This window comes from Clavelina lepadiformis, chromosome 5 (assembly GCF_947623445.1).
Source record: "Clavelina lepadiformis chromosome 5, kaClaLepa1.1, whole genome shotgun sequence".
NCBI classification, from domain to species: Eukaryota; Metazoa; Chordata; class Ascidiacea; order Aplousobranchia; family Clavelinidae; genus Clavelina; species Clavelina lepadiformis.
In genome coordinates this window covers 17,974,947-17,987,404 of record NC_135244.1, presented here as the reverse complement: position 1 = coordinate 17,987,404, position 12,458 = coordinate 17,974,947, and the positions used below count along the sequence as shown (strand labels likewise).

General features: G+C 36.2%; 1 protein-coding gene across 1 annotated transcript; it reads right to left on the bottom strand.

Annotated features, from left to right (window-relative positions):
- Positions 1-216: 216 nt before the first annotated feature.
- On the bottom strand, positions 217-10,778 carry LOC143459862 (WD repeat-containing protein 37-like). The gene is made up of 10 exons (XM_076957165.1): positions 10,059-10,778; positions 9,593-9,703; positions 9,138-9,352; positions 8,149-8,274; positions 7,394-7,494; positions 5,116-5,306; positions 4,025-4,232; positions 3,494-3,644; positions 2,531-2,680; positions 217-2,145 (listed from the first exon to the last, which is right to left on the bottom strand). Exons 2-10 carry the CDS (start codon positions 9,690-9,692, stop codon positions 1,954-1,956), a joined length of 1,434 nt encoding a protein of 477 aa, XP_076813280.1. The 5' UTR covers positions 9,693-9,703; positions 10,059-10,778; the 3' UTR covers positions 217-1,953.
- Positions 10,779-12,458: the final 1,680 nt, after the last annotated feature.

Here is a 12,458-nt window from a genome sequence, read left to right as displayed (position 1 = left end):
TATTAGTTCCAGTACAATGGATTAATAATCTTAAATTCACATACTTAGAATAAACGCCAAACGATCTAACCAGGCTTTCTAACGTAAAATAATGATGGTAACCTGCTGAAGTTATAGTGCTTACTGCACACGTGATTTCTTCGGTCTATAAAGGACCGGACTGAGATGTGTGTAGTAATAAATTTTTTCTCGACCTGCGCAGATTATCAAACTTCACCAGGTTTGGTTTTGATTTATTTATGACGAACAGCGAATGGTTTAGCTAAAAAGTTAAACGAGCAGAAAAAAATCACAGTACTCCGGTTAACCAAACAACACCAACAAAACAGTGATATTTCAAGGGTAGGTGCAGCACACCAAGCAAGAGTGAAAGATCTAAAGTAACCCTTCGCATTCACAACCTCACAACACGCAGATACAGAACTTATGAAATTGACATTCGTTAAGGCGAAAAAGACTTCATCTAAAAACTTACTATTACAGTACAATTTTGTTTTAAGATAGTCGTCGGTGACAAATGACGTCTACCTTGACGTCAATGAATATTCTGTTTTTTTGCCCATGCAATGGCACGCATTGCTGGAAACCACACAGAAATATCCTCTTCGACAACAAGACGCGTTTCCAACTTACAATCGTTTCGGCAAAAATTAAACAAAATGTTTATATGATTGTAAATGTGTAGAACTACCCCGTATACGATGATTATGAATAAGCCAGCAGTCAACAAATCACTGCAGAATACAAAATGGCAAACATTTTTCAATTTATGTTGAAACGATCGTTCGACGATTCTACTTCACAAACGAGTATGGCGAATTATGCTGGCTAACTAAAATCAATAACTACGCCATTAGCCCATTACTTACAAAAATGCTATAAAAAATAGCGGCGGTAGAAATGGCTTATTAATAATTACAAAATTATTCATGGAAAACTGCAGGAAAATGCCGCTAAACTAGATATTAGAAAAAACGCACGGTTGCATTTCACAAATGGATATGAAAATAGGTTTCACTTGAGTATATACTGTCACCAAATTGAAAAACCGGAATTTTAAGGCAAATATTTGGCAGGGCTGGTTGCACAAAGATATTTCTTACGAACGGACTCCAGGTTGGTCTCACCTGGCCGGCTTACCTTACAGAAAGGTGCGGTCGTCAGAAAAGACTAAATTTTGAAAATAGCAAGCATTCAGGATTTGTTGAATATTCGAAGCAGCGAAATAGAAAAAGAACCGACAAACACCGTTAGCAGTTGAAATTGAATGATAAAAATTAATAACACTGGTTAAACGTTTCAGTATCGCAAGCAGTAACTAAGTGTGTTGTAGACAACAAAATACGGGAAAGTTTTACCGAAAAAGACCAAAGTCGATCCGGTGCGTTTCGTCATGAACTGTATAGGATGGAACAAAACAGACGTAACAATTAAATATTCTGTACATCGGGTGTTGCATGTTACTGTAACAGTATACACCGTTGTGCCCATTTAATATTAGAATACATGACATTGCCATTTTTTAAAGGGCGAGCCACAAACCTTCAAAACCGAATGGTGAAAAGGCCTCTTTGAAATAGAGAAAAAAATTGGGAAATGTGCGAATATATATTGTCATAATATGCCTAATTCGGCAAAAGATTTTAAAACCGGGAAATGAACAGCAGACTGTGGTTCTTAAGGCGTAACGATAAAGAACATCCAGTTGATTGTATCTAAATTTAAAAGTTAAATAAAAAAAAGTGTTTTGACCACTCAGCTTTAAGTTTTGAACGGAAAAAAGTGGAAAAATGGACAGAAAGTAAAGAACAAACAATGACGGAAATCGTTTCGTCCGACACAAACAATCAACAGTCAATAGAAAAATGATACAACAAATAACAATGTTAGTTAAGGTTTACAAAACCAGTTAAAACCAAGGTGGGCAGTTGTGAAATAACAGACAGAATGCCGTCATCTTTGAGATAGCAGAGAAGGCGGAAATTCGACGCTCCAATTAATGATAAGCTTATCCCAACCGCATGTGATCAGACTGGGGGTCGAATTTTCCACCCAGGTGGCGGCGGTGACGACACGGCGATGTGAAAGCCTATCGTTCCTTGGAAGACGAGCTAAGCGAATCCCGTTCGTATCGTAAAGACGAATCTAAGAAAAACATGAATGAGGATTGGTAACAAAAACTGAAAAATAACCAAAACAAAAAACTGAAAAATAAGATGTGTAGAAGAGAACACTTAACTGCCCTGCACGCTGCACAAATATAAATTTAATAAAAAATTGTATGCTACACTGTACAATTCCTTATTGAATAACAAAAAGAAGAATTATTACTACAGCTGTAACTTTAATATCCTTCTTTAGTAAACACTTGAGCCAAAAATATGATAATAATTAGGTAATCATGATGCATATTAACTATACGCACTTAACCAAACAAAGACATCTGCTTATCAGTTCAAGCAATTACAAGCAGGCATTAACGACTTTACGATAAATCAAAAGAGCAGTAAAGTCAAAAGTTATGAAGTACTTGTCTGTTATCATGCGGAATGACAATCACGTCTCTTCTCGAAACTCCGATACGATTAACAGGTGAGTCGAAGCGGATTGAAGCCAGGGGGGTCCTCATGCTCTTCAGGTCCCAGATTTTAATCGAACGATCATCGCTACTGCTGACCACCTGAAAATGACCGACAAGCGCAACGTGACATACTTGCCACGTGGTGTAACTCAGTGATTCTCAAACTCTTTTCGCCACAAAGCCGTTAGAAAGAATTTTTGCGGACCCTGAGGTAGACGATTCCGAAAACTTTCTAGATTTACAGTAAAACATTTGCAGACTTCATAAAAAAGCGTTGCTACAGTATACTACAGAAAATACGCTAAATCATATTTAGCGTATTCAAGTGATTACCGTCCTACGCTACTTCAGCGGCACAAACCCACCTTCGCGGCTTACATAAATATTGCATTTGATCACGCAATAATACATATTGTTGATAATTAATAATAATTAAAATTAATTGATATGTGCTATGATACGACAATATCGGTTCACACTGTTCAACAAGTCGTTTAGTAATTATTCTAAAACCCTTTATAGCTTAATATTGGCTTCTATGACCGAACAGAGCATGAAATTAAAAACAGAATCTTTTTGATGGATTGTGTTCATCAGATTGATTGATGACGTTCATCATGACATTCACACACACCCTGAAACCTTTCCACGGATTCCAGGTTTGAGAACCACTGATACACGTGGATTCATTTGAAAGCGTGGCCAAAACACTCTCACCCTAGCCTTGTATCTGAACAATTGTCTCACCGCTTCCATGTTAAATATAAAGCGTATTTATGATAACAAAAACTACTGCGAAGGTAGCAGTTAAGAAGGATGACGGGCTCACTAACGTCATGCAAGCACGGAATGCTCATTTCATGCACAGAATGCTCCGACATGGTTAAAGAAAACTTGCACGCCCATACCAACCTTGTCATCATCGGTAAACACGGCTGATGAAACGCTCTGTGAATGTCCTTGTCCTACAATCACTGTATGAATGGTCGGCTCGCGGAAGTCACAAACCCGGAACGTCGCATCTCGGGATGACGTCACTATCATTTTATGCTTTGAATGGGCACTGCAATGACGTAACAACATGTGAATTTGGGTCTATGTTCGGTCATGAACAAAGTTAGATATTTGGTGAAACCATCATTTCAAACACAATCCTCTAGACAGGGCGATGGGCTATAGCTAACAATCTCAAACGTCCATAAAACTTTAGAATAAACTTCACTATGCGTATACAAACAGCTTGTTATTAGACTAATTAAACTTATCACTTTTCAGTAGGGTATACTCGCGTTTAGCACGAGAAAACTGTAAAACTATTGCCTGTAATAACCAAATTTAGAGTGGTGCCTAGACTACAGCTAATCGTTAAATTGAAAGGCATTAACACATAAATAGAACACATTAACATCTAAACACACAAATAGAAGAATTTCAATTCCCAACCTAACGTGAGTTAAAGGTAGATCGTGTCCGCTGAGGGTCTGAATAATCTGTGAAGTGGTCGAGTCCACAAGACACGCGGTCCTGTCCCACGATGCTGTGACGAAATGCAAACCGTCCATCAGCCAATCGCAGCAAACTACCGGCGATGTGTGACAAGTGGCCGACATAAGTGGACTTCGATAGTCGTGTGCTTCGGCGTTTCCGTTGTCTAAGGAAAAGATTCACTGTTCACTGCTCGTATTTGTTTTCACACCTTGGCAGACGATTTGTCGCGTGTGAATGTTAAGTGCTGGAATTTGAGCTACCGAAACTATTTTTTTCGTACAAGGGTCAAAATCAATACACAGTTCCAAACATATTTCATTGCGCGGTTAATGGCTAGGGCTGAACATTCTAGCTAGAGTAACTTGTCCTTAACTATCGAATTTCAAAAGATTGAAATAAAATTTTTGTATGTTTTTCGAGCCCTTGGAACCGGTTTCTATTAAATTCTTTCATTGGCAGACGCAGGCGATTTTGGTTTCAAAACCAAGCATAGCATCATAATGTGCAAAGGTTGTGCGCCATGAATTAAATCGCATCATTTCGATTTGATATGTTCTCAATTGAACCGAATAACTTCGTTAGGCGAAGGCCATTGCTGAGTTGAATTTTTTGCTTACACTTTTTTTGCGTAGAATTTTGAATTTTAAATTATGAATAAACTAGAATAGTTTAGCAATCTGTATCTTACGTCTCTAAATGCGATGCACATCAATCTATTAAAATCTTAAAACAAAGCTACTTTTAAAAAGGTAAACAATCTTGTAATTCAAACGACATGTCACATTCAACCGATAATTTTAACGGCAAGGCTATTCATCGGGATACCCTCCATTAAGTTAGGTAAAATGGACATAGTCAGCGCAAAAAGAAACCGAGCCTCGAATACCGTAGAAGTAAAGACAAATCTATTAAGTTTTTATCAAATCACTACCCAATTTAACCTATTCGAGCAATTTGTTTTAGTCTACTTTGGGTACTTTCTGCCTCATTTTTGAGTATTTGCGATGTCTTTTTTCGTCCAAAGCAACCTTAAAATTTGTTCCTACCGTCACTGTCTTCTCGATCCGCTGAGTCTTCATCGCATGACGACAACCTGGTCGCTTCATATGTCCATATATGGGCAGTGGAGTCGCCGGAGGCAGTGAGGGCGATATACTTGTCAGGATGAAAGCGTATGCAGTTCACTGAACCAGCATGACCGTGATAGGTGCCGATGCAATCGCCGCTTGACAGGCTCCTGCGAAGAAAACACAGAGTTCATTGACCTTTTGCGATGTATGTGTTATTGTGTAACTGAATACAGCGGTTTGTGGTGTTGGGATGTTTAAGTAGGACAAAAGTTAATTAATGTTATATAAGTTCGTGGGATCAAACTGTTGCATTTAATACAAAAGTGCAAAGAAATTCAAAGTGTATTGAAAAGACAAACATGTGATGGAATTTGACAATAGTCCCTTATCAGAGTTAACCAAAACAAGATATTTAAAAAAAACAATAATCTAAATTCTAAACAAAAGATTTCATATAAAATCGAAGCGTTTGAAGTGGATGTTGTAAAAATAGGAACCCTTCCTACACTGAAATTATGATGTAATTGCAAAACATATATTTTTCGCTTCATTAACTTAAAACCATTAAAATAAAACCATTAATAAAACATTAAAACATTAATTAATAAAACCATTAACTTAAACAAATCATCATTATTAACATAACCATAAAAAACTATATTTAAATAATTCCTTTTTCCTAGCCTAGTGCAGATCTATTTTATTTCTAGGACATACCAGATGATGAAACAATATAATAGTGGTATAATAATGCCCTGGGACTGGGGTATTATGCAGTATTAACAAATAGAAATTGACATCTGTTGAAATACACCATTCATACACAGAAGCTCTCAAAAAAACCAACAAATATCAACACTGCGCTTCTGATCTAACAGTGACATTTCAATGGCCGGTTGACAAGGTTTTATTCATCTATTAGTTACAGCTAATTCAACAATGGTGCAAGAATTGTTGAAAATACACAGGACTTCGTATATAAATCATTTTCTTAGTAAACTTCGTAAGTGTGCATAGTCAAAATATACCAGAGCGGGTTTTAAAATATATATATATACAAAATATAATTAGTTAATTACACTTACATACAAAATACATACAGCTAATTGTAAATGGAACTGTGGATAAAATATGGTTAAAACAAAACAAATGGTTTCTGAAAACAACCATACATGTCTATTATCACTAAACATAAAATTAAAATCATATCTGACAACACAAAGATTAAAGAATGATCACCAAGAATAATCATCAAGACGTTTAATGACATGTTAAATAGCAGACCGAACTGGAAACTTTGGTCAATGCTGAAAATAACTCGGCGGACGTTGTATGTTGGTAAAAATCATGGAATGAAATGATTGATTATGACTACTGCATTAAATGCCAAGCAGGCGTGCTATGTATTGCAGGAAATGATTGTAGGGCACAGACATAACATGGAGTGTTTAATTTCCTTGCTTACACAATGCAGCTGCTGCCATACAATTTTACTGTATACAGTACCTCTTCTAGTCGCTATGAATTAGTGGCTTTGCATATTGTATAAAAACATCATGCGTGGTATTATACTAACTGATGCGCTTGCCAAAAGTTTGCATGGTCATCATTATCGTCTTAAACAACAATTTACAGTTCAGTTTTGATCATTATCGCTTTATGACAAAGAAAGCATGATGAGTCAATCAATATCATGACTGATCTAACAATAGCAATAAACTTTGAGTAACAATAGGAAATAAGCGATTACTGCTATGGACAGTTTATCACAAACAGAAATTTACCAACTTGTTTAGTGTTTGCCAAGCATAAGGTAGGATGAACGACTCAACCTCATAATTTCAAGGGTCAGAAAAAAATCAAAAGAATATATATTTTGGAAGAAAAAATGAAGGATAAAAAGCAATAGAGACGGTGTCTGAGTCAACAAAGCTTGTTTTCAGGGGGCAATGAACCATGTAAGCCCATCACCACACACTACCTTACTCACGTCAATAAACAGTTGAATATTACTCAGAGTTGTTAGTTGTGTTAAACACCAAGTGGCACGCATATGCAAATTATTTAAAACCGATATGTTATTTAATCTATTGTTACGATGATTGAGGCTGCTATCCTAAGTGTAAAAAATTGCAACTTGCATTAAGTCTATTCTATCCTGAAACATTATACCAGTTGCATGACCTGAACAGTAAACAGGACTCTGGTGTAAAGTGTTGAATCCTGTTACAAACAGACAATGACAAAAACCTACCACAACTTGGCCTTCTGATCAGCAGACGCTGATCCAATGATGTCTGTGTTAACTTGTGAAGAGGCAACGTCCCAAATTCCATCCTTATGGCCTTGAAATTCCTATAAAAAGCCAGAAATTAATTTTATTATTACCACTTTATATAAATTTGGCTTCATGGCATGTTCAGAATGTAAATGCTTTTTATTGATAAGAAAAAAAAAGAAAATTCACAAATTTCCTGAAAGCATTGTTGTAGCTGTAATCTTATAAAGATCTAATAAATAATTCATGTGGTTATGAGGAAACCAAATGGGCCGCACGGAAATGACATGTGAATAACACCACGCAAACGACTGTGATTACACTAGTGTACATAATATTAATAACAAAGGGACATGCACAAGGAATACAAACGTGATTAAAATAATGCTGAAATACATACAACAATAAATTGCAGACTTGGCAAGTGTACTGGCTAAAATTGACAGTAACCACTTAACACTCACTTACACCACAGTGTCGTGATTAGCGCTCAAAAGCAACATTTAGATTTTACTATACAAAAACATAGGATATTGTTCCAAATTTTTTTTCTGTGACAAACTTACTACTGTTCCTAACTAACACATTAATTTCACGAATTTAATAAATCAGCAAAAGCCAGCACTCAGAATCTACGCTATTATACTATTTAAAAAAATACAGCCATGGCAATTATTACTAAGCATATGACTTTTTACAAGCTACGAACATTGAGAAAGACAAAGTCTCACCTGTATTGCTCTGCAAACAACATTTGCTGAAGCTTTGAAACTTGAAACCAGCTTGCTTGTTCCGGTTTTGTAAGTCGTCTTTAACTTCTGCGACAGCTGACTTGAGCCAGATTTATTTTTCATTGACTATAATATGAACAGACAACTTATTTCTTTACAATATTTATCAAACAATTATCTACTATTATTAAATAGGCCTAAGCACTTGCCTTTGCCAAATATTTGCCTTTCACTAATACTGTGTTTTCCAAGCACTCCAAAAATAACTACTATGGTACCAATAGTACAAAGATTATACAGTAAACAACATAACACATTTTACTTTATTGCAATACTGCAGTTATCTTGCTAAAAACTGCATCCTATGACACTTGGAGTTATTTTATGAATGGAACCTACACAACATCTTAAAATTGGCAACAGACAGTTTAGTCATATCAGGTTAATTTGAAAAATTACGCAAGCATGTCATGTTGCAATGCAGGTTACATCTGGAAGATGTAGCTGTGGTGCCAGGTTGTTGCAAGATTGTTGTATTAGGTAACGATGTTTGAAACTTGTGTAATGAGCAGAACTCAATCAATTACAGGCTAAGATATTTTATAAAAAAAAAATTCTAAGATATAGACTTTCATAATACGGACAGATCTTAGAAATAAGGACAATATGGCAACCCTGAATGTAATACAGATATATATTTTTATATGAGACAAAAGTTTTCCGTGCTTAAAATTGATAAAAAAATTCACAAAGATGTTACACGGCTTACAGGTTTCATTACAATAACCTTCCAAAAAATAAATTAGTACTTCCGAGTCAAAATAAAGCAATGAGCTTGTGCTTGACCCAATTAACACTTGAATCGTACTGATTAATTAAAACAAGCAAGCGGCCTGATTAATTAGGCTGTCATGTTGCAATATCCTTGCTTCAATAGAAACAAATTTAATAAAAAATTTGTTGAAAAGTAGAGAACAAATAGTTTTTACCTTTTGTATTTCTGATCCGTTGCTGTTAGTAGTTTCAGCTTTCTCACTCTGCATCTGTCCAGAATCAAGGCTGCTTAGCTTTTCGTTTAATGCTGATATTGTTTTTCTTAACTCCATGTTTTCAGAGTATACGACACCAAACTCTGTTTCTATTTGTTCAAACAAATCGTGCAAACGCGTGCGAATTCTGCAAGGCAACACGGTGCTGTTCGACCCTTAAAAAAGAAGTAAAACCAATATTGATAACAGTTGTCAAAACTGCAATTATTTCTGCCTTAAACTTCAACGCACTGCAATGAAATCTTGGCCTTTGAGCAGTAATAGCTTTCAAAAGCAGTCAGTATTAACAAAAATGTCCGATTGCACACAAAAACCATGTGACTGAATTTTCCCCAGTAGATGCTACGATTCACCAACACAACCAGCATTAAAAAACACTTTTCATGTTCACTCACTTTGGTTATTTGGAAGAGCATCTATGTCCCTGTCTTTACTATTTGACCGTAGAAATGTGAGATGTTTCTTTTCCTCCTTTTTTCCAGCAATTGATTCCATTTGATAAAATGCTGGAAACAAAAGATAATTACACTTGTTATGCAACTGGTCACTAATGCATAAAATGTTGAAATCACTTAACCCGGGATATTATTTTCATAGATATGGGAAATTCAGCTCAATGGGAAATTCAATTCAGGAAATTCAAAAAGTCCAGCTCACTGTAACAGCTTATTATCAAATAGTATACTTTCAACCAATTTAATGACTGTTGGCATGTTAAAAAAAATTTACAAAACAATTGATGGTGGTTGACAAATACACACCGATCATGATGCTAAACAGGTAAAAAAGTAACAACACACCAGTGAAAATTCGAGAAAAGCAAAAAACTTTTAAACCAAAACAAAGATATAATGCAATTACTTCAAAAGAATCCACTGCCGTTTAATACTTCCATGGAATTAAGAAGCAGAATAAGAAGAAAACACCAGCAGAACAAAATTCAGTTCGTTCGTTCTAAATCGTTCTTTAGTCTTTCATGTGTGTCGAACAAATTTTGCTCAAATCAATATGAACAATGTATGAATGGGCTAAACGTTTAGGCTAAATCCTTTGGATAAATATGTTACAAAGACAGATTAATTTTTAAGATCATTAAATACAAAATTTATCTTATTACATCTTTGCACAAAAACACCGTTAAATAAAAAGCAATTACAATTATAGGATGGGCGCAATAAAAACTTTTTCTATGACTGCTTGGCAAGATTGATCTGTAAGGTAGAAGCATATATATAACCCTATAAAACAGCAATAATAACCAAAAATAAATGCGCGTCTTTGCACGCAAGATCTCTGGTCGAAAACTGCCGTACTCTTCAGTTGGGGGTTGAAGTTGAAAGATGTTCAGCTATTTAACTATAAGTTCTGACATTTTACAGGACCTCACTAAAATCTTGAAAAGGCCTCAATGAAAAATACGCCAAGTTGGGAAACGTTATTTTCTATTTCAGCCCCTTTTTCCTTTCAAGCATTATAGTGTGCCCTAGTTTACGTCTTACTTTACACAAACTGTACAAAATGTTCATAAAAAATAACTCGGTTCAGCAACAGGTAAACAGGTCACTCATACAACCTACAGCTTCAGACAATCAGCACGCACATACCAGCAGTAAAAAACCCAAGACTAAAAACTCTTATAGGCTAGTCTTAAGCAACGCATTTCTCATCACACGCCTTTTGATACGCAATGTTCCCAGTGTATCCGTTCTTAACCTGCTGGTATACTACATAGCAGGATTGTAACTTGTAACGAAGTCGTTGTAATTTGTGACTTGGAGTCACAATATGTCTTGCATGCCTCAAGTTGGTTACTATAGTATAACCATAATATACTAAAATATATATTTTAGCATATTATGGTATAATATTGTCGGCTTGGCAGCCGAGTGGTTAGAGCCCGGGGCTCGCAGTAATGCGGCCTGTGCACAGTTTTCGATACCATAATGGCGCTACCGTTATTATGCTCTTGCTTAGCAAGGCATTAACGAGTCGAGTCATTAACGACACTTGCTCCTATTCAGTGGACGTAGTGAACAATTCTAAATTCAGGTAATGCTATATCAAAATTTAAAAAAAAATGTGTGATTATTATCAGAGCTTCCACAAAAGCTAGCTCGGTAACCGAGGTTTGAGCGATAAGGAATCATCGCAGGGTTTAACCATAAACAACTATAAAGTAGGATTAATAGTACTTATATATAGCAAATATTTTATAGTAGTCTATGGTCTAATTACTCTAATACCACTCTGCTATTGGTGACGACATGTGGTTGCTGATTAGTGGCAGGTAATTAACAGCTCTGTAATTGACAGGTTGCTGTGGGTGATTTGTAACGTTAGGTCACAGTGGTTGTTCAACCTTTTTTGGCTTAAGGCACCCTGCAAACAACCAAAAGATTTGGCGGCACCCACAGTCAAAGTTTCTGCAATAAATAAAAATAATTTTCGCCACCGTTTTCCTGGACTAGTGATTAGTGCGCAATAACTTGCGGCACCCTTGCGAAACGTAAATGGCACCCTAGGGTGCCGCGGTACCCCGGTTGAGAACCACTGTCCACTGTTGAGAACATAGACACCTTGGTTGAGAACCATCCCAACGGTTAGGATGCTGATCATTACGTAATGAAGAGCAGACTGCCGATGCTTAAGGAGCACCCTGCTATTGGTTGCTGCTCCGTAATTGAAAAAACAAAGTTATATACGGCGCGTTGAGGACAAAGAAAGAAATAAATAACGAGAGCAAAAAAATGGAAGAGAAAGAGAAAAAAAACTTGTACCGAAAGCACAATTGCAAAAGTGTACCGATATGACTTTGTACCGATATTGCTGGCTGTTTGACCTACTTATGGTGAATTGGTCACTCTATTTTGTTTTGTATTACTCGAATTCGGTGCTGTTCGCTGGACCACTGAACAGGAGAGGCGGGTTCTAGGCTAGTTACTGAGCATTGTATTTTTTATTTTTCGCCGTTAACTGTGCGGTGCGAAAGTTAGAATGCTTATAGCCCTATAGGACAACAAAACACACGAGCAGAAAAAGTGAGAAAGCCCAAGGGCTTAATACAAGCAAGATAGCTATAATAGAATAGACCAGAGGTGGGCAAACTTGTTCTATGAGGAGTCACTTCCGGAAAACTGCAAACAGCAATAGGCCTAGCGAGCCGTAAAATCAGTAGTGTAATCACAAATACGGTAAATAAAGCATGGATATTGAACAATAATGAATATTACTATTCAGCTAGAAGAGCCACAAAAGACATGT